The sequence below is a fragment of the Dreissena polymorpha genome, chromosome 1 (assembly GCF_020536995.1).
Source record: "Dreissena polymorpha isolate Duluth1 chromosome 1, UMN_Dpol_1.0, whole genome shotgun sequence".
NCBI lineage: Eukaryota > Metazoa > Mollusca > Bivalvia > Myida > Dreissenidae > Dreissena > Dreissena polymorpha.
This window is the reverse complement of record NC_068355.1, coordinates 8,497,330-8,520,684: the sequence shown is the minus strand read 5'-3', so window position 1 is coordinate 8,520,684 and position 23,355 is coordinate 8,497,330. Positions and strand designations below refer to the sequence as shown.

The 23,355-nt window shown below is 36.1% G+C and overlaps 1 protein-coding gene and 1 long non-coding RNA gene across 3 annotated transcripts in view; both read right to left on the bottom strand.

Moving 5' to 3' along the window:
• LOC127870323 (ubiquitin carboxyl-terminal hydrolase 32-like) overlaps window positions 1-23,355 on the bottom strand; it is a 92,209-nt gene that overhangs the window by 26,727 nt on the left and 42,127 nt on the right. For both annotated transcript variants that reach the window (XM_052412954.1, XM_052412962.1), the window contains exons 17-23: window positions 13,486-13,567; window positions 6,602-6,676; window positions 5,670-5,808; window positions 5,284-5,389; window positions 4,560-4,733; window positions 2,991-3,165; window positions 2,193-2,344 (exon numbers count right to left, since the gene is read on the bottom strand). In XM_052412954.1, the coding sequence (XP_052268914.1) occupies window positions 2,193-2,344; window positions 2,991-3,165; window positions 4,560-4,733; window positions 5,284-5,389; window positions 5,670-5,808; window positions 6,602-6,676; window positions 13,486-13,567 (903 nt within the window). The remainder of the gene's footprint in view (window positions 1-2,192; window positions 2,345-2,990; window positions 3,166-4,559; window positions 4,734-5,283; window positions 5,390-5,669; window positions 5,809-6,601; window positions 6,677-13,485; window positions 13,568-23,355) is intronic.
• Window positions 20,211-20,893, bottom strand: LOC127870410 (uncharacterized). The gene is made up of 2 exons (XR_008044805.1): window positions 20,551-20,893; window positions 20,211-20,405 (listed from the first exon to the last, which is right to left on the bottom strand). It is a non-coding gene; the product is annotated as an uncharacterized LOC127870410 (long non-coding RNA).

The window sequence follows — 23,355 nt, the reverse complement described above, 5'->3', positions numbered from 1 at the left end:
AATTAGAGAGCGGACTCGAAAAGTGTGACAGACTGACGGACAGTGCTAACTAACAACTTAATTTCATGTCAATGAAAATTAATGAAACCACAGTTATCATAGAGCCAAGCACTTTTGATAAGGTGCCTAGCGGTCAATATGCACACATAATTTAGTTGACTATGCAAGAGTTTCATTTATTGAGCGAATGAAAAAGGCATCATTCATAACATTTATTTATCCGCCTACACCATCTAAACAATGTCCACCACCTGTCATCTAGCCTATCAACAAGGGGAGCCACTATTTTAAGATTGATAAATTATTCTGTTTCAGTGTAATCAGAATTATAGTAAAATTCTGTAAATAATTGACCAGGTCGTAAAAAATCACAGCAAAATAACATGTTTTAATATTTCACAACAAAAACTGATGAATGCTGGGACTGAATTCTTGCTAAAAACAAAAAGTTACCAACAAGACAGTCGTTTATTGAAGTTTTGTTTCTTAGGCTTCTAATAACTAAAATTACAAAAATGTTTGCCTGAATGGTGTTCTGTGAAGTGGCACCCACTTTACTATTGTATGGGCATTAAAATGTACGTTTTTTTAATGCAAAAGTTTGAAAGCATGTTACAATATTAACCTTAAGTAATATTAATGGTAGATGTTGATCAAATAATTTATGTCTTACTTATCAACCCACACAAATTACTCTAGCAAGCAGGGGTGGCGAAATCTAAAAAAACTAAACTTGTCCACGGACAACCATTTAGGAAATTTAACTTGTCCGTTGCTGAACAACACTTGTCCGTTAATGTTTATATAAATTATAAACGCATTTATTGATTAATGTAAAACACTGTGGAATATACCAAAATGAGTATGATTATCTAGTTTTGTTTATAGTTGTATTTCAATAGTACATTCATTATAGCAGTATATTATAAACAATATAAAGACTTTCTAAAACTTTTAATCTTGCAAAGCTAGTGTTATTAAAACATGTGTTGAACATAGTACATCATAATCTTAACAAATTAAACTAGTCCAATATGTGGACCTCATCAGACTGAGGCTCCGCTACTGGTAGCAATTTGATTATCATCAACTGGTACATGTGTAGTCATTGAAAATCTGTTAGCCAAGTTTCTTGAAAAGTTCTGGTGCGTTTACTTAGATAATATTTTTTATCATAATCTTTCTTAGTTTTTTTGGGAGGTGGACTGCTCAAAGCTTCGGGTTTCTGCTCCGTTGTTGAAGATTTAAAAAAAAAAAAGTTCCATTTTTTACCATTAAAGTCGTCTTAAATAACAAGGTAGACCGTGTTTTGATTATCTTACTTTGATACTTTTTATTTCCGTCTGATTGTAAAAATAAAGAAACCAGTCTGTACACTGTCTTACAGTCGGGCCGAATGTTTAAAATGCGGCATGCTCCTGGTCTCTTATAGAATTAGGGAGATCACTGCGCAGGAGAGTGCCCGTATTAAAACTTGATTGCTCCGCAAATAGCACTGACAATGTAATCGCATGTCAAAATCCGGTTTTGTAAAACTTAATTACAGCTTTAATACAATGTATTTTTTTTGTATACCTGGACCCGACTTTTAAAAAACTTGTTGTCCACGGACAACTTAATTGAAAAAAATCAGTTGCCCAGACAAGCAAATGTACGACTCGGGCAACTCGGACATTTTATTTCGCCACCCCTGGCAAGGAGTACTATAACTCTTTTATATTTCTTTGTTACTCCTTTTTGTTCAGGTTTGAAGATCTATGTTGTCGTTTTCCTTAAAACTTATTTAGGGGCGGGGGAGGGCAGAGACCTCAAACTTTATCAAGAGGTTTTGAAACTATACATTCAGGGGTGTAAATTACTACTGGCCTGCTAGAACTGACACTAAAATTTAGCTTGAGGCCAATATCATCTCAAAAATACAAAAATACTTGCACATTTGGGGTTAGTCATAGTCTTTCTTTTTGTGCTAAGCCTTGCAAATAAACCTCAACTGATTTTGTCTGCTACTGGTCCTGCAGGACAAATGCTTGTTGGCATGTTTACACACCTTACTTCCAAACTTTCACAAACAATTGTCAAACATAACCATTTTAAATTGACAAAAACATCTTTTCAGCAAACAAACACATTTTTGAGAGAAAATCACTTTTCTGCAAGAACGCTAAAGCCAATAACACATAGCAACGCCTCACCTTGACAACAGGTCCTGATATCTCGACAAGCAGTAGCTGGTAAATGGGAATGTCACAGAGGGAGCTGAGCTCTTTCTTCAACACTTTGTACTTGTCGTCCATATTCAGGCGGAGCCCATACTTTACCGGCACCTCTCCATTCAATCTCATCACTGTTAACATTAGAAAACATGGCTTGTAAATATAGATCTAGTACAGCTTTAAATTCATACAAAATTCATAGACATTGTCTTTAAATAAAGTATTAAAGACAATTGGTTGCATAAGCTAATGGACTTACTTTACAATGTACTTTACAACTTTGTACACACTGTATGAAAAGCCTAACAGAAATAAATAGATGTAAACTAAATGTTTTGCAACTGGTCAATGTTGATGGAATAGAGACACACCCATATGATCAATTTCTTAATACAAATAAATGTATAAATTTAAAACTTTTGAAAATAATAAAGGTTGTAACAATAACAACAACAACAACAAGATGTGTTTGTGAAACAACATGTCCCCCCTCATATATTTGACCTTTGACCTTGAAGGATGACATTGACCTTTCACTACACAAAATGTGCAGCTCCATGAGATACACATGCATGCCAAATATCAGGTAGCTATCTTCAATATTGCAAAAGTTATGGCCAATGTTAAAGTTTGACGCAAACAAACCAACCAACAAACAGACAGTGCAAAAACAATATGTCCCCCAGTATAGACTGGGGGACATAAAAATGGATATAGAAAAATGTATAGCTAATTTGATAAAAATGTAGGGGGCTTTTCCTGGAATGCCTTACACACCTATGATCTCTAGGTGTATGCAGCTCTCCATGGGCAGAGGTAGTGAGAGGTAGTTAAACGGGTCAAAGCGAACGCTGATGTGGCAGCACTCCTTGCACCGCACCTGCGACTTCAACTGGCCATGGAACAGGTCTACTATCACAGACTGGTTACGCAGCAGGTGGTTCTCCCAGGCCTGAAACAAGGCATGGAACAGATCCACTATCACAAACTGGTTACGCAGCAGGTGGTTCTCCCAGGCCTGAAACAATGCATGGAACAGATCTACTATCACAGACTGGTTACGCAGCAGGTGGTTCTCCCAGGCCTGAAACAAGGCATGGAACAGGTGTACTAAGACAAGACTGGTTACGCAGCAGGTGGTTCTCCCAGGCCTGAAACAAGGCATGGAACAGATCCACTATCACAAACTGGTTACGCAGCAGGTGGTTCTCCCAGGCCTGAAACAATGCATGGAACAGATCTACTATCACAGACTGGTTACGCAGCAGGTGGTTCTCCCAGGCCTGAAACAAGGCATGGAACAGGTGTACTAAGACAAGACTGGTTACGCAGCAGGTGGTTCTCCCAGGCCTGAAACAAGGCATGGAACAGATCTTCTATCACAGACTGGTTACGCAGCAGGTGGTTCTCCCAGGCCTGAAACAAGGCATGGAACAGATCTACTATCACAGACTGGATATGCAGCAGGTTATTCTCCCAGACCTAAAATAAGGCATTGAACAAGTCTACTATCACAGACTGTTATGCAGCAGGTTGTTCTCCCAGGCCTGAAACAAGGCATGGAATATGTCTACTATCACAGACTGTAATAAACACTTCAACACCATTATTTTGAACACCGATAATCCGAAGTCACCGTTATTTCGAAGTTTTTTTCGGGTCCCGATTTTGGTTCTTCTTTGTTTGATGTAAAATTTCATTGTTAATCCGAACTTCGTTAAACTGAAGAAATTGTTAATTTGAAGTAATTCTGTCGGTCCCAACACTATAATTCACACCTCATTATCAATCTTTAATCCGAAGTCAAAACTGCACAACACTGAGCGTAATTTCACATCTTTGTCGTCTGCGCGTGGCGCGTCAAAAGCCGATAATTACACCTTTATCATCTGCGCGTAGCGTGTTAATTTTATAATGTCGTCAAAAGCCAATAATTCCTATTTATATAGTTTTGCATTCTTTAGTAACAAACAAACGTGTCACATTAGGTCTGAGTAAATGTGGTCAAATCAAATGCATCATATATAAACTCTACCTTTTTAACTAAAATCATTTCAAAATGTCTGCTACAAAAAATGAAATATCATTTCCGAAAATGGATTCATATATATTTACATGTATGATAATTTGTCCTATTCGTTATATTTTATATGTTTACATATAAGGCCAATCATTTACTGAAATAATAAAAATCTTTAAACTTCCTGATGAGACAATAATGGGTGTGTTTTTGTTCTACCATGCTGAAATCTACAATTTACATCCTACCACGCAAGACCAACTGACAAGTGTTTTTCTGTGACCATAGAGCTGAAATTGAGAATCTTGACTCACAATAGTCCATACCTCTTGAGCAACAATCTCATCTGGTCTCCCATCAGAGTCCTTGAGTTCCACGTAGGGCTTGTCCTGCACTCGGTTCAGGTCCTCATGGAGTCCGTCCAGCAGGAAACTCAGCAGCTCCTGCGAGTCATGCTGCTGGAAACCATTGAACCGTGGCGCGTACTTCCCTATCGTCCACTGTAAAGAACAAAATAAATTACACTAATACCCCCTCAATGCTCTGTCACTGCTGATTCATTTAATTTCATGTATACACAATTTGGCGGATTTGTAAAATCGGGCATATTTGTTTAATCTTGAATTCATGGATTTGTTATAAAGTCTAATCAAAGACTTAAGATGTTTATGTTCGTTGAACATTTGATTATTGTGTTAAATCAGACCAACAAAACTTGGCGCCTCACAGTATATTCCACTGCAAATAAGTCAGGAATATATAAATCATTGAAAATGTCAACTAAGTATTGAGTATCCTCTAAATCATATAAATGTTTTTCAATTTAGTGTAACTTTAATCATGATAATAATGATGATTATTAAACAAGATTATTATTATAATATATTGCATGAAGTTTCTTCTAGAGTCCTAAAATTAAAATAATCTTTATATTTCCAAATGGAAGAATTAATGTTCCTTCTTTATTATACTTTGCAATTGTTTTTAAAGGAAAAAACAAAGTTTACTGAAGGATTTTCCCGTTTCCTGTTTCCCTGCTGGGTTACATACCCTGAGTTTGAGAGGGGCTGTAGTCCTCGTGGTTCCACTCCACATGTCCTTCACCAGGTCCCCATACCTTTGAGCGATGTGGCCCTTCATGCCAAGTGGGTTGGTCCTGTAACGATAGACACACTTAGAAGTGCAGGATTCACCCTTTTAACAGATTTCTTTGGGTTTTCACAAATTGTACAAATTAAGCTGTCCTTTATAATTAAATTCATGGTTGCACTGATGACACCTTCACTTTATGACACCGAACTCCATTTTAAGGCTTTTACATATTCACTGCGTGTTTATTTTTAATAATCTGTCATCAGTGTAATGACACAAAGTTGCGAACAAATTGACCAAAGTGACCTCTTGTTTCTATAATGACAATGCCCGTCTGTAGCTACCTGTTGATCTCGTAGAGGTGGAGACCCCTGGTGAAGTACTGGGTGAGGGGGTTGGTGTTGGACACACACTGGACGGCAGCGTTCATAAAGCAGGTGTTACCCAGGTTGTTCAGACCGGTCGCACCAGGCTCAGTGGGAGCTGAGAATGGGGTTCAAAACAGAGGCGATGGTGAGGGAGGTTTTGAGCCAGAAAGAATGAAAAAAGCTGCACGACTTGCTTTAACCCTTTACCATGTATTCTGACGCATTTGTAGTCCCTTAGAAAATTATATGTAATTTAAGATTTTTTTTACTAGATTCAAGCTTTAAAGACTTCATTTCAAACCCTTAGATACTAATGAGCAGCAAACAGCATAAAACCTAAACAAACTCCAAGTTACTCGCAGGCTGTTCTGGTTTTATGCTATTTGCACATAGCCATTTTAACTTTGCTTCTCAGTGAAAGGGGTTATTTTGCAAATGTAACAAAATTGGCCACCACTAATTCGTACATCAATTTTAACTAAATATAATATTACTTTGAAATACCTATAACAACAAGCAAATTCGTTGAATTGATATCCCCGCCAATATGCTTCTGGACACTCATATCAAGTTTCAATGAATTCACCAAAGCACTTCCAAGATATGGCTCGGGACACAAAAAAAGCATTTTTTCAAGATACAAAGGGCCATAACTCTGTTATTATCAGATGGTTTACAATGCCATTCGGCGTGCATCATCCTACTATCCATATATATACTCATACCAAGTTTCAATGAAATCCGCCAAAGCACTTCCAAGATATGGCTTCGGACGGACGGACGGAAAGACGGACGGACAAGCCAAAACAATATCACTCCGCTACATTCTTCCTTCAACCACTAAGGAACAGTATTTCCTATTATTGTATAAAGAAAATAATCCACTAACATAAATTGCAAGAAGATACCTTTATCATTGGTAATTCTTTTATTCTTTGCAAGTTGAGACATCTCTTCAGGCCAGGTCAAGTCTTTGTTTCGAACTACAATCATTTAGTAAAATATAATTGGCAAAAACAAAAAAAATGCTATACCTACATCTACAAACATGTGAACAAAATGAATAACTACAACCTTTCAGAAACATACATAGGTTATTACTTATTTTACTAAAGCTGTTTTCTCTTATTGAATGCTTTACAAGTAATAGAATGCTCCACCACTTTTATTGCAGTCCTGAATTATTTGAGCAGAAACATTTATAGAATCTCAACAGATAAGCACATGTAGGTTACCTCACATAGTTTCAAAGTGATTAAGCATTAACAAACACAAAACTCAAGTAACAGAGAGTTAACTGCTAAATAAATATCATTTAACTATTTTCAATAAAATTTCTATCACGTTTTCTTCTGTGCCTATGTGGAACACTATTTTCCCCAAACATCATAAACAAAAGGGCCTGAAAGGCCCAAAGTCCCTCACCTGAGATACAAAGGAACTGACCTGCTAAATGCAGCCTCGAGATATCATTAGAACAAATGTTCTGACAAAGTTTCGTGAAAAGTGAACTTCAAATATACATTTTAGAGTGCTAACAAGGTTTTACTATAGCCTTATTCTGAGCCCTGGCGGCACTATTTTTCAACCGACTGGAACTATTTTCGAACTGATCAAAGATATCATTAAAACAAATGTTCTGACCAAGTGTAAACAAGATTGGACAATAAATGTGAGTTTTAGAGTGTTAACAAGTTTTTACTATAGCCATATATGGACAAATGCCCCGCCCCCTGACAGCCATGTTTTTTCAAACAATAGGAACATTTTCAAACTCGTCGAAGATATCATTGGGACAAATGTTGTCACCACGTTTCATGAAGACTGGACAATAAATGTGACTTTAAGAGTGTTAAACAAGTTTTTACTATAGCCATATAAGGAACAAGAGCTGTCTCCATCAGAAGACATATGCCCCCAAAAACTCTTTTTTGAAACCTAAACGCAGATTTCGAAACCTAAACGCAGACCCTTAGTTCAAGGTCAAGGGGGTCAAAATGTGTGTGAGTATGGAAAGGCCTTGTCCATATACACATGCATACCACATTAGAAGGTTACATCTGAAGCAACATAGAAGTTATGAGCATGTTTCGAGCAGAAACACAATTTTTTTATGATTCAAGGGCCGTAACTCAGAAGTGCCTGGGTAAATTTGGCTGATTATAGACCTTAACCTAGATTGTATTGCCTTATACATTTTTATGAAGTTTGGAAAAGATCTGATGACAATTGCTGGAGTTATTGAGCAGAAACGATAAAAAAAACACCTCATTTTTAATGATTCATGGGCCGTAACTCAGAAGTGTCTGGGTCAAATTGGCCGATTATCAACTTGACCTAGATCTTATGACCTTACACATTATCATGAAGTATGGCGAAGATCCTATGACATTTGCTCGAGTTATTGAGCGGAAAGGAGAATTTTTTTTTTTTTTACGATGATTCAAGGGCCATAACTCAGGGGTGTCTAGGTCAATTTGGCGGATTATCGAACTTGACCTAGATTTTATTGCCTTACACATTTCTATGAAGTTTGGTGAAGATTTGATGACAATTGCTTGAGTCATTGAGCGGAAACGAAAAAACACACAATTTTACGGTGATTCAAGGGGCGTAACTGAAGATTGTCTGGGCCACTTCGGCCGAATATCGAACTTGTCCTATATATTATTGCCTAACATATTTTCATGAAGTTTGGTGAAGATCTGTTGACAATTGCTCGAGTTTTGAGTGGAAACAAGAAAAAAACAATTTTTCGATGATTCAAGGGCCAAAACTCAGGAGTGTCTGGGTCAATTTGGCCAATTATCGAGCTTGACCTAGATCTTATTGGCTTACACATTTATATGAAGTTTGGTGAAGATCTGATGACAATTGCTTGACTTATTGAGTGGAAAATTATCCGGACGGAAAGACTCACTGACTCACGGACGGTGCAATTTTAATATGCCCCCAGAACCAATGTTCTGGGGGCATAAAAATGCCCCGCCCCCTAGTGGTTATGTTTTTCTACCAACCCAAACCATTTATGAACTCGTCCAAGATATCATTAGGATAAATCTTCTGACTATGTTTCATGAAGATGGGACAATAAACGTGGCCTCTAGAGTGTTAACAAGGTTTTACTATAGCCAAATATAACCATATAAGGAAAAATGCCCCGCCCCCTGGTGGCAATGTTTTTCAAGAGACCAGAACCATTTTTCAACTCATCCAAGATGTCATTGAGACATATGTTCTGACAAAGTTTCATGAAGATCGGATTATAAATTTGGCCTCTAGGGTATTAACAAGGTTTTACTTTAGCCATATAAGGAAAAATACCCCGCTCAATGGCGGCCATGTTTTTCAACCAACTGGAACCATTTACGAACATGTCTAAAATATCATAAGAATAAATCTTCTGACCAAGTTTCATGAAGATCTGACAATAAATGTTGCCTCTCGAGTGTTAACAAGGTTTTACTATAGCGATATATAGCCATATAAGAAAAATGCCCCACCCCCTGGCGGCAATGTTTTCCCAACCAACCAAAACCATTTTCGACGAATCTACAATATCATAGGGACAAATCTTCTGACTAAGTTTATGAAGATGGGACAATAAATTTTTTTTTTTTTTTTTTTTTTTTTTTTTTTTTCCTGTTTAAATGTTTTTATTCATTCATAAAATATACATATACACACAATTTACAATGGCATGTTCGTTCATATACTTAAATTACCATATGTAATGTGTTTTCGCTATTTTAATACAATCATTACTCAAGCTGAATTAGGATCGTACTTCCTTCAACCTTTTTACCTTTTTTACTTAACTTAAATAAATATTTATGTATAGCACAATAATATTAAGTGTTAATTCTTAAACAAGAAAAGGATCAGATTTACAACAACTATGGCTACAGTGTTCAAAGAGATAAAGAGATAAAACATAGTACATTTGCTAATGTCGTTAAAAATTGACCTTTTTAAGAAAGTTTGATTTTACAATTTTAGTGCAGATTACAACACAATTGATATAAACTTTATGATCAAATTGCAAACAACATAGTAATACAAGAAAAGAGTCATATTTACAACTACTATGGTTACAGTGTTCAAAAAAATAAAACCTAGTACATTTGATAGTGTCATTAAAAATGGACCTTTTTAACAAAGTTTGATTTTACACTTAGAGTGCAGTTTACAACACAATCAATATAAACTTTATGATCAATATGCAAACAACATAGTGACACTTAGTTAAGAAAACACATTTTGCAGGTTTCATATATAATGCGAGTTAATAACAGTTATTTTTGTTATTCATGCAATTATGAATTACATATTAATCTTATAACTATCCAAAAAAATCCTTTATTTGATTCATTAGTTGTGTTTTCATATATATTTAAAGATAATTTTAGGCTAGCCTTAAATCCCTGAAAATGTGGAATTACTTCTTTCCTTTTGCATTCAAAAATGTACTTTTTAACTTCCATGAAAAGAATAAAGCAGTTATCATTTACGTTTGTATCACCAAGAAGGAACATTTTGCTGTTTATTACTATTTGTATATTTGCGTTTTTTAAGCTATCCGAGATATCTTTAATAAGTATTTTTACTGCGTTACAATCCCAAAATAAATGGGTAATTGATTCTTCTGACATTTTGCAAAAAGTGCATGTTTTACTATTGGACAAGCCCATTTTAAAAAGGAGTGTGTTTGTTCCCAATATTCTGTGGATAATTCTAGTTTGTAACCATTGAATATATGTATTATTCGTTTTTTTAAACACTTGTCCATGGACATTTTTCCATTGTATGGAGTCATCTGCAAAGTATTCATTCCATTTTGTTTGGCTTGTGGGGATTTCAGAGTTCTCTTTTAACATATTGTATAGTAACTTATTACAAGAATTTAGAATGATAGGTTTTATATAGGTCGACAAAATGGGATATGAATGTACTTTGTAATCTTTTAATTTTACATTTTGCACCGAGACAATGTATGTGGAAAGAACCTTTTTTATACCTTCATAATGTAAAAAGTTAACCGGTTTATTCATTTTGGCTTGTAGCTCTTGCAGTGACAAAATCTGCCCACTGTCTTTAATAATATCTTTAACAAACCGAATGCCATCATCATACCAATATTTCCAAAAAATGTATTTATTGTTGATTAATAAACAGTTATTAAAAAACAAAGGCATATCTACAAGTTTATCAACAGAGTCAATATTAATACTCTTAACAAAGTCAGAATATATTGTTAAAACATCTATCCAAAAAGCGTTGGTTATATTTTTAACAGCTGAAATTGCGTATAAACTGCCTGTATTACATAGTATATTAAAATCTATTAACTTTCTAGCCAAGGATGTAAATTTGTTCTGGCCTTGAATAACTTTTCTTATCCATGATAATTTTAAACTTTTCATAAATGCATATGTCCACCATTTTGAGTCCCCCTTCATCAAAATCTTTTGTTATGACTTTTGCTTTGATTTTTGAAGGCCCTTGCCACACAAATTTGAGTACTTTATCATTTAAAACTTTACAAATAGCCTCTCCGGGTTGTGGCAAGGAGACAAACAGGTGAATAAACATTGGAAGTATCAAGGTCTTAACAACAGTTATCCTACCTAAGGGAGTTAGCTCTCTTCTGTTCCAATGTGCAATGATATTGTCTAATTTAACTAATTTGTCATTATAATTTAGCTCAATCATTTTAGGTAGATCAACATCGAAATTTAAACCTAATAATTTAAATTGGGTACATCCCCACACTAGTTTCCATCTTGTTTTTATGGACCGTGTGCTGTATTTTAAAGATCCTATCCAGACAACATGAGTTTTTTCAAAGTTTACATTCAGGCCTGAATATTGTGAGAAGGAGTGCAACAATTGTAATGCAGTATTCAAGGTTTCTTCCGACCCGTCCATTAATAAATAGGTATCATCAGCAAATTGTGATATCTTATATTCTTCATTGTCAATTGTTATTCCCTTCATTTGCTTACATTTTCTTATATAATAAATTTTGCCTCCAGAGTGTTAACAAGGTTTTACTATAGCAATACATGTATAAAGCCATATAAGGAAAAATGCCCCGCCCCTGGTGGCCATGTTTTTCAAAAGACCAGAACCATTTTTGAACTTGTCCAAGATATCATTGCGCAATTTGTTCTGACCACGTTGCATGAAGATCGGACCATAAATTTGGCCAGTAGGGAGTTAATAAGGTTTTATTATAGCCATATAAGGAAAAATGCCCTGCCCAATGGCGGCCATGTTTTTTTCAACCAACCAGAACCATTTTTGAACTCGTCCAAGATATTATAGGGATAAATCTTCTGACCAAGTATTATGAAGATCGGACAATAAATGAGGCCTCTAGAGTGTTAGCGAGGTTTTACTATAGCCATATATAACCATATTAGAAAAAATGCCCCGCCCCGTAGTGGCCATGTTTTTCAACCAACCAAAACCATTTTCGAAGTCGTCCAAGATATAAATGGAACAAATTTTCTGACCTAGTTTCTAAAGATCCGACAATAAATGTGGCCTCTTGAGTGTTATCAAAGTTTTACTATAGCCATATAAGGACAAATGCCCCGCCCAATGGTGGCCATGTTTTTCAACCAACTGAACCAATTTGTAAACATGTCTAAGATATTATTTGGATTAATCTTCTGACCAAGTTCCATGAAGATCTGACAATACATTTTTCCTCTAGTGTTAAAAAAGGTTAGCCATATATAGCCATATACCTAAAAATGACCCATCCCCTGGTGGCCATGTTTTTCAACCAACCAAAACCATTTTGGAACTTGCCCATGATATCATAGGGACAAATCTTCTGACTAAGTTTCATGAAAACGGGACAATAAGTGTGGCCTCTAGAGTGTTAACAAGGTTTTACTATGTCATTGAGACAAATGTTCTGACCATGTTTCATGAAGATCAGATCATAAATTTGGCCTCTAGGGTGTTCACAAGGTTTTACTATAGCCATATAGTCATATATGGAAAAATGCCCCGTCTAATGGTGGCCATGTTCTTCAACCAACCAGTACCATTTTTGAACTCGTCCAAGATATCATTGGGATAAATCTTCCGACCACCTTTCATGAAGATCGGACAATAAATAAGGCCTCTAGAATGGTAATGAGGTTTTACTATAGCTAAATATAGCCATATAGAAAAAATACCCCGCCCCCTGGCGGCCATGTTTTTCAACCAACCAGAACCATTTTTAAACTCATCCAAGATATTATAGGGACAAATCTTCTGACCAAGTTTCATGAAGATCCAACAATTAATGTGGCCTCTAGAGTGTTAACAAGGTTTTACTATAGCCATATTAGGACAAATGCCCGCCCCCTGACAGTCATGTTTTTCAACCAACCGGAATGATTTTTTAATTTCTCCAAGGTATGATTGGCACAAATCTTCTAACCCAAGTTTCATGAAGATTGGATAAAAAATCTGCCTCTAGAGTGTTAAAAAGGTTTTACTAAAGCCATATATAGCCATGTTAGGAAAAAATGCTCCGGCCCCTGGCGGCCATGTTTTTCAAGCAACCGTAACCATGTTCGAACTTGTCCATAATATCATTCAGACGAATCTTCTGACCAAATTTCATGAAGATCGGACAATAAATGTGGCCTTTAGAGTGTTAACAAGGCAAATGTTGACGCGGCACGATGCACAACGCAGGACAGCCAAAAGGCGATCACAAAAGCTCACAAAATGTGCTCAGGTGAGCTAAAAAGACAACATAACACATAAGAATTGCTGGTCCTACCTTCAATAAGGATCTGTTGTGAGTCCTCTACACCAGCCTGGTCTACAGTCATCGCCTCATCATCTAACAGACTCATGATGCTCTGTAAGTAGAGGCAACTAGATATGTCAATGTGATGTCTTAAAGCGAGATTATACGATTTTGTCAAATATTTATTAGTTTATATAACATGTGTAAACAAGAAATGTGTTCGTCAGAAACACAATGCCCCCTACTGCGCCGCTTTGAAATAAAATTTCTATTTATCATTTGGCAGGTATAGAAATCATCTCCCTTTAAAGCTTATCACTTCCCTTGGATTTTGTTTTTTGACCTTTGACATTGAAAGATGACATTGACCTTTCACCACTCAAAATGTGCAGCTTCATGAGATACACATGCATGCCAAATATCAAGTTGCTATCTTCAATATTGCAAAAGTAATGGCCAAAGTTAAAGTTTTCGGACGGACGACTGACAGTTTAACTGCTATTTGCCACCCTACCTACTGTAGACAGTAACAAGAAATATCTTTAAAACAAGAGGGCCTGAACAGCCCAAAGTCGCTCACCTGAGATAACAAGATATTATTGGGACAAATCTTCTGACCAAGTTTCACGAAGATCGGAAAATAAATGTGGCCTGCAGAGTGTTAACAAGGTTTTACTAAAGCCATATAAGGAAAAATGCCCCGCCCCCTAGCAGCCATGTTTTTCAACCAACCGGCATCATTTTTGAACTCATCTAAGATACTATCGGGATGAATCTTCTGACCAAGTCTCATGAAGATCGGACTTCCAGTAAATGTGGCCTCTAGAGTGATTACAAAAATTTTACTATAGCCATATGCAGGGTTCCCGCTGTCAATCGCCATTGGCGCCAATGGCGACAAAATAAATATTCTGGCGACTAATTTTCGCAAAAAGGGATTTTTAAAAAAATCCGCATTTTTTTTCTGCTTAATATTTCTTCAAATGACATAAGACGCTCTGTTTACCAGCCGCTTTATGCAATCGATTTCCATGATGTAAGCGACACTGCTGAAATCAATGGAGCATGCGACTGTCGCCAAGTGGCACGCAATGGTGATAATTGCGATTATCTGGGGTGTTGTGACAAGTTATCTTAATTGGTCGGCAGTTTTATTGCTTCAGAGATAAGGCAACATAGAAATATACCGACTTTGCGCTTAAATGTGAAGTGTTTGTCACAGTGTTCGTAGCCGATTCAAGACCGTTACGTTGACAACCATGACAATCAAAAAGGTAAGTATCGATCGTTTTTAGAAAAATCGGTGTAATTATAGAAAATAATGAAACATTTTACATGTATTGGTTCTATTGAAAAGTGACATGATATTTCTGTTTTACTCGTGGCAAGTTCAGTGTGTATAACGACTTTTAGAAAGTGAACATAAGATTCTGATAATGTTGAGACTCATTCAAAAATGCAAACGGTCCCCCGCTAACATTCGCCAGCTAACAAACAAAAACCAAACGAAGACAGTTGTTAATCAGAATTTCCTTTCCTTCAATATGATTTCCAACACACAATCTATGCTAGCACACATTAATATTATTTATATACTACACATTGATTGATTATTATTAGTATTATATTAATATTATATTTCCTTTTTGTATTTTCAGATTACCAGAAAGCTGCTGAAGCACCCAAACTGTGGCAACATATTCAGGCTGCTAAGAAGGTGTCAGTCAACAAGACTTACAACTGATTGAATGTGCCTTTAGTAAATGAACACTGTTAAATGTGTTGTTATTATAAATAATTATGTTATTAAATTTAAATCAATTCATTTAACATACTGTAAAATGCTCAGTTTTTGTTTGTATCATAATAATATGATCTTCATTGCCCAAATGTAGCCCCAGTGTGGCGACAACATTTTTAATTTGGCGAAAGTAAGTGGCAACAACTTTTTAAAGCCCAGAGAGAACCCTGATATAAAGAAAAATGCCCCGCCCCTGGTGGCCATGTTTTTAAAGCAACCAAAACCATTTTCGAACTCATCCAAGATATCATTGGGACAAATCTTCTGACCAAGTTTCATGATGATCGGAAAAAAATGTGACGTCTAGAGTGTTAACAAGGTTTAATTATAGCCATATAAGGAAAATATCCCCGCCCCTGTGGTGGCCATGTTTTTCAACCAACCGGCATCATTTTTAAACTCGTCGAAGATATTATTGGGATGAATCTTCTGACCGAGTTACATGAAGATCGGACTATAAATGTGGCCTCTAGAGTGTTAACAAGATTTTACTATAGCCTTATATTGCCATATAAGGAAAAATGCCACGCCCCTTGGCGGCCATGTAATTCAAGCAAACGTAACCATTTTCAAACTCATCCAAGATATCATTAAGACAAATCTTCTGACCATATTTCATCAAGATTGGACAATGAATGTGGCCTCTAGAGTGTTAACAAGGTTTTACTATAGCCATATATGGAAAAATGCCCCGCCAAGAACTTGTCCAAGATATTATTGGGATGAATCTATAGAGTGTTAACAAGATTTTACTATAGCCATATATAGCCATATAAGGAAAAATGCCCCGGCCCTTGCCAGCCATGTTTTTCAAGCAAACGTGACCATTTTCGAACTCATCCAAGATATCATTGAAACCAATCTTCTGACCAAATTTCATGAAGATTGGACAATAAATGTATCCTCTAGAGAGTGAACAAGGCAAATGTTGACGTCGCACAACGGACAACGCACAACGCACGACGGACAAAAGGCGATCACAAAAGCTCACCATGAGCACGTTGTGCTCAGGTGAGCTTAAAAGATATACGGCGTTGATTGTGGTTGGAGTTGGTGAAAGGTAAAGAGTTCAATGAATGAGATCAAAGATAGGGAATGTCTTTTTTTGTGCAGTTCTTAGCTGCATCACACGCAGTACGGGATGTTACGCGGAGTTTTCCCGGCTTATTTTACATTATTACATATTGCTGATCATAAACATATATATACAAAACAGAAAACCAAAAGAAGAATGGAAGTGAAATTAAAGCATACGAGTCAACCGGCCACACGCAAAGTATCTGTACTAGGGATGTAAGAGGTTAACCAGTTAACCTACCGAAACGACCAGTTAACCGGTTACATTTTCGGGAATAGGTTAACCTGGAAAAAATATTTGATTATGTTTTTTTTCATGGAATAATTCGTACGATTTTATTTGTTTCGCTTGACATACTGCCAACTTGGGCTGGCGACTAGTTAGAACAACATGCCGCACCATCGACGGTAATAAATAACATGTCAACAATCAAAGTAATAAAGCAATTAATCAATACCTTTGTGATAACAAATAGGGGGTACGTTTTGATAACTGACGCTATTGTTTATGTGACTCGCCAAACTTTAACTAGCAAACTGCGATGAGTGGGAGCTATTAGCGAAGACGTAATTGACACGTTTATTGAACTTGCGATTAAAAAACAGTTGAGACATTGGACGGCTTATTTTGATGTTTTGTTAACCAATATCCAACACTGATTGCTCGCAAAAATATCGTGTTTATAAGTAACAATTTCATCAAGAATTGCATTCATAGTTAAAATCTTGACTAGTGAATGTTGTTTCTGTTTATAAAAAATTAATATCATTATGATAATTTACGTCCAACGATTCCATCATTACCGTCCGATGCAAGGTTTATTTGAGAAAGCAAATTATTAACTAATTAAAAAATTAAACATCAATTAAAATTAATTAAAAAATGAAACCGTTACATTTAGTATAAATTTGTGTAATTGCTTACAATTTGCGCGCTATGTTATGTTAACAAACACACGTAACTATCAGTATTTGAGATCATAATACTAAGTTACTTCGCTATTTAATAAATGTACTGATAATATTAAATATTCAACTTACATTGCGTTCAAAATTAATTTAATTTGCATTCGTGTCCTTTATTTTACCCACATTTTTAAATTGTATAATGAAAATCAAACAATACTACTTTGGCTACAAACGCTAAATGCAAACAACAAAATATGCAATTATCAAATAAGAAGAGATGCGGATTCGTTGAACATACATGACCCACTTTATGCCGAATCGAAAGAGAATTTTTTTATATATTAAGCCAATTTGAGTTTTAAAAATTAAACAGAATGAACAAAGGAACACACCATTTTTGTGAGCGATACGAACGTAATATAAGAAGCCCAACCAAAACTAAGTTAATAACACGTGAGAACAAACATTGTGTAGTTCTTTAATTTTTTACTGTTACGCATTTACGCAGGAAAAATAAATTAAAAACATAGCATGCATTTACAAAATTATTAAAATAAATTGTATAATACATTTTATTACGAAACTGGCATGTTATCAACGCAAGCGATTTCAAACTTGAAATTACTTTAGTTTCCACAGCGGGGTTCGAGAGGTATGACATTTGTTACCTACTCTAAATCATTTTTTAACTATATAAGGCGTTTCAGTTAACCGGTTAATAACCGGTTACGGGAAAAGGTTAACCAGTTAATGATTTTTGTAACCTTTTGCATCCCTTATCTGTACATATTTTAAATATTTATACGCGCTTCATACATTAGTCAATATGGTGGAATAATTCTTGTTAAATTAATCAAAAATAATATTTATCATGGTATTGTTAAAAACATATTAAGAATCTATTATTGGCGTAACCTAATTATATCGCTGAATATCTTTATTTAACATATTTCTGGTCTAAAAAAAATACCAGTTCACCTAGTTCACGCGATAGCGTTTATATTATATAACGATTATTTTACTGGTCGCGAACTGACCCTGATACCTTGTGGGTTGGAATGCAATGCATTAAAGTGAGGCCACGCTTCCACTGCTGGAACGACGGCTTGATTAAAACTTTATACTTTTACATGTTTAATGTTCAATTTCGAAAACAATTTAAAATGGTTTGGCTAAAACGAATATCAGGATAGGGAAAAACGATACTTTTATGAACTTAAATATACTAGTACACAGACAGAAATATGGTCTTAATTACTAAATATGAGAACATAGCCTTTGAGTACAAACACTCTGACACTGGCAATCCTCTGAAAATAAAAGGTGCATGCACAAACTGTATTGATGTCAAGAGTTGAGTGTAAAACTGGTATACCTATCAATTTTAGAGATAAAATTGTTTCATGCTGAACACGCAGTTAAACAGTGTTACAAAGACGCGTTCATGTTTCCAATGTTCTAGTGGTATGCTCAAATCAGCCAATGGAATAAATGAAGTGTATTCATTCGTGTCTAGCCGCGGGAAATTTTATTTGAATTTTATTGGACACTTACAAAGGTCAGGTAAGGTCAAAAGTGACGTTAAACAGCTACGCCGAAAAAATGACCAAGTCAGACTTTGCTGACTACCAAGGACTGTAGTTTTTCAAAGAGATCATAGCCACAGTTCATCATGTATCTATGGACATAAGTCCACAGGTAAGTCATGAAACCTACTATTCACAAAATAGTACAGGAAAGAAATGGTAGTTATATCATTTAAAAAAAACTTTGACTAATCAATCATTTAAGTTATAAATAAACAAAATACAAAATCTGTACAGTAACTGTGAAAAGAACTTCAATTCTTAGTAAGGTAATATATAATCTGAGATTTATAATTATATAAATTACTTCCCTTGAAAATAATTGTCTCTAACAAATCTCTATTTTTAGTAGCAAACAAGCAAATTCTTTGAATTGATATCTCCAGCCAATATGCTTCTGGACACAAAAGTGTTATATTTGACACTCAAAAAAGCATTTTTTCAAGAGACAAAGGGTCATAACTCCGTTATTTACAAATGGTGTACAATGCCATTTGGCGTGCATCATGCTCTTTTCCATATATAAACTCATACCAAGTTTCAATGAAATCCGCCAAAGCACTTCCAAGAAATGGCTCCGGACACAAAAGTGCCGGCCGGCCGGACGGATGGACAGACAACGCCAAAACAATATTCCTCCGCCTATGGCGGGGGATAATAATTATAAGCCACTACCGTGACTGTAGATTCAAAAGTAACCTTAAAGTCCTTAAAGTACCTAAGATACTTGTATGCCCAAAAGTATCATTGTGTGCTTGGCTTGACCACAAAATGCCATTTTTTATATGCTTCAGTTGAATGGTTTCATATTATTATATATAATAATTATCTCCCTTTAAAGTTTATTACTTCCCTTAGATTTGTATTTTCGACCTTAGACCTTGAAGGATGACCTTGACCTTGACCTTTTACCATGATGTGCTTGTCAGAAACACAATGACCCCTACTGCGCCGCTTTGATTTATTTAAAAACAAGGGACAAAATTGTCACAAAACCAGGTTTTCAGTTGAAAAAAAGTCTGATAAAGGGAGACAATTCAAAATGTGTATTGTTAACCCCCTTGTGTAAAATTCAGTCAGTTGTAGTGGAATCCATTGTGTGAATACGTTTTTTGTCACTGTGACCTTGACCTTTGACCTGGTGACCTGCAAATCAATAGGGGTCATCTGCCAGTCATGATGTACCTATGAAGTTTCATGATCCTAGGCCTAATTATTCTTTAGTTATCATCCGGAAACCATTTTACTGTTTCGAATCACTGTGACCTTGACCTTTGACCTAGTGACCTGAAAATTGATACGGGTCATCTGCCAGTCATGATCAATGTACCTATAAAGTTTCATGATCCTAGGCGTAAGCATTCTTGATTTATCATCCGGAAACCATTTTACTGTTTCGAGTCACTGTGACCTTGACCTTTGACCTAGTGACCTGAAAATCAATAGGGGTCATCTGCCAGTCATGATCAATGTTCCTATGAAGTTTCATGATCCTAGACGTAAGCATTCTTGAGTTATCATCCGGAAACCATTTTACTGTTTCAAGTCACTGTGACCTTGACCTTTGACATAGTGACCTGAAAATCAAAAGGGGTCATCTGCCAGTCATGATCAATGTTCCTATGAAGTTTCATGATCCTAGGTGTAAGCATTCTTGAGTTATCATCCGGAAACAATTTTACTGTTTCGAGTCACTGTGACCTTGACTTTTGACCTAGTGACCTGAAAATCAATAGGGGTCATCTGCCAGTCATGATCAATGTACCTATGAAGTTTCATGATTCTAGGCGTAAGCATTCTTGAGTTATCATCAAGAAACCATTTTACTATTTCAAGTCACTGTGACCTTGACCTTTGACCTAGTGATCTGAAAATCAAGAGGGGTCATCTGCCAGTCATGATCAATGTACCTATGAAGTTTCATGATCCTAGGCCTAAGCGTTCTTGAGTTATCATCCGGAAACCATTTTACTATTTCAAGTCACTGTGACCTTGACCTTTGACCTAGTGACCTGAAAATCAATAGGGGTCATTTGCCAGTCATGATCAATGTACCTAGGAAGTTTCATGATCCTAGTGCCTAAGCGTTCTTGAGTTATCATCCGGAAACCATCTTGTGGACGGACCGACGGACGGACCGCCCGACATGTGCAAAACAATATACCCCCTCTTCTTCGAAGGGGGGGGGGGGGGGGGGGGGGGGGGAATAAAAAATGTCTGATAAAGAGAGACAACTCAAAATCAAAATGTGCATTGTTACTAGGGCTGTCACGATTCACCGGTATATCGGTATATCGCGGTGCATGTCGTGAAAAAAATCGCACCGCGGTACGGCGTTGCCGCACCGTTTTTTTTAAAATATCATTATATTAGCACAGATATAAATACATTACATAATTATTTTGATATAGATATATCGTTTTGAAAACTGTAGAAGCGATTCAAAAGAGCTAAATAAATAATCCATTAATATCCAGGTCAAGCAAGCGCTTCCACTGGTAGATGTTTAACTTTCACGTTTAAAATACGGCGATGTATGGGTCCGTACCTTTTTTGGAATTTGGGACATATTTCCTTTGCAAATTAGTTCATAATTATCCAAAAGATGTTTACTCTATTTCTTATTTTCTTTCTTTAGTATATCGATCGTTCAAAGTATGGCACTTCCGAATCATGTTATCTTAAGATTATGAATAAGTCGAGGAAGAGTCAGAACGCTGCGGATTTTCAATTCTGGGCCTGCTGACTCCGCATTTTAAACATGCCCTTGAAGCGTTCGATTTACACAGATCGTAGTCACAGCTATTGTAAACAACATGGCAGACATTTTAGAAAAAGACGCGAATAACAATAACAATGACTACTTCTATCAAGTTTATTACAGTTTCTTTTACAGTTTCTAGTCATACTATGATACCAGTGTTTTCTGATTAATGAGTTTAATAAAGTTTGTAAAACTTGTTATTCTGCTGTTTTCTTCACAGATACATATTCTGTAAAATATCGTGGTACGTACCGCGATACAGTGTTGCCGTACCACGATATACCGCGGTACGCTCACTGCGTATCGTGACAGCCCTAATTGTTACTGATTGTTCATAGTTACATATTTGTTTAAAAATCAATCTATTTTTAGTTGTGGCGACCTTGACCTTGGAGATATTGACGTAATTCTTTCGTGCAACACACCGTCCAATAATGGTGAACAAATGTGCCAAATGATTTTAAAATGTCACAATGAATGACATATTAATGGCCCAGACAAGCTCATTTATGGCCATTTTTGACCTTCAAACTCAAATTGTGACCTTGACCTTGGAAATATCGATGTGATTCTTTCGCGCGACACACTGTCTAATGATGGTGAACAAATGTGCCAAATGATTTTAAAATCTCACAATGAATCACAAAGTAATGGCCCGGACAAGCTCATTTATGGCCATTTTTGACCTTCAAACTCAAATTGTGACATTGACCTTGGAGATATCGACGTAATTCTTTCGCGCGACACACCGTCTAATGATGGTGAACAAATGTGCCAAATGATTTTAAAATCTGACGATGAACGACAAAGTTATGGCCCGGACAAGCTCATTTATGGCCGTTTTTTACCTTCAAACTCAAATTGTGACCTTGACCTTGGAGATATCGATGTAATTCTTGCGCGACACACCGTCTAATGATGGTGAACAAATGTGCCAAATGATTTTAAAATCTGACAATGAACGACAGAGTTAAGGCCCGGACAAGCTTGTTCCGCCTGCCAGCCCGCCTGCCAGCCAGCCCGCCCGCCGACATTCGCCAATCTAATAACCAGTTTTTTTCTTCGAAAAAACCTGGTTAAAAATATATAATTTGGCAGGTCAGATAATTATCTCCATTTAAAGCTTATTACTTCCCTTGGATTGTATTTTTTTACTTTTGACCTTGAAGGATGACCTTGACCTTTCACCACTCAAAATGTGCAGCTCCATGAGATACACATGCATTCCAAATATCAAGTTGCTATCTTCAATATTGCAAAAGTTAAAGTTTTCGGATGGACGCACAGACTGACAGACAGACTGACAGACGGACTGACGGACAATTCAACTGCTATATGCCACCCTACCGGGGGCATAAAAACGTATTAAACATATATTTCAATATAAATTAAAATAAAAGTTAAGAAGAACATGTGTCGGAAAATGCGAAATAGACCAGATATTTAATTCTGAAATCGAAAATATTTGTACAGTCGAATTCGCCAGCATGTAAAGCATGCATGTACAATGTGAATCTAAATTTAGTTTAACTGTTCATTTTAAATTCCTGCAACAATATCTATTCATACGACACACGAACACTAACTTAAAAGACGAATGCTTCGGTTATTGTAGGAAAATATGTACGAAATATCTTCTTCACAATCGGCTCGGGGCGTTAATTTGTCTTTGCTGCATTTTATGAAATTCGTCTTCAATGTATAATTTTTCTTGTCTATTTTATGTTATTGTTACATATTTTATCAATATATTACAATTTAAC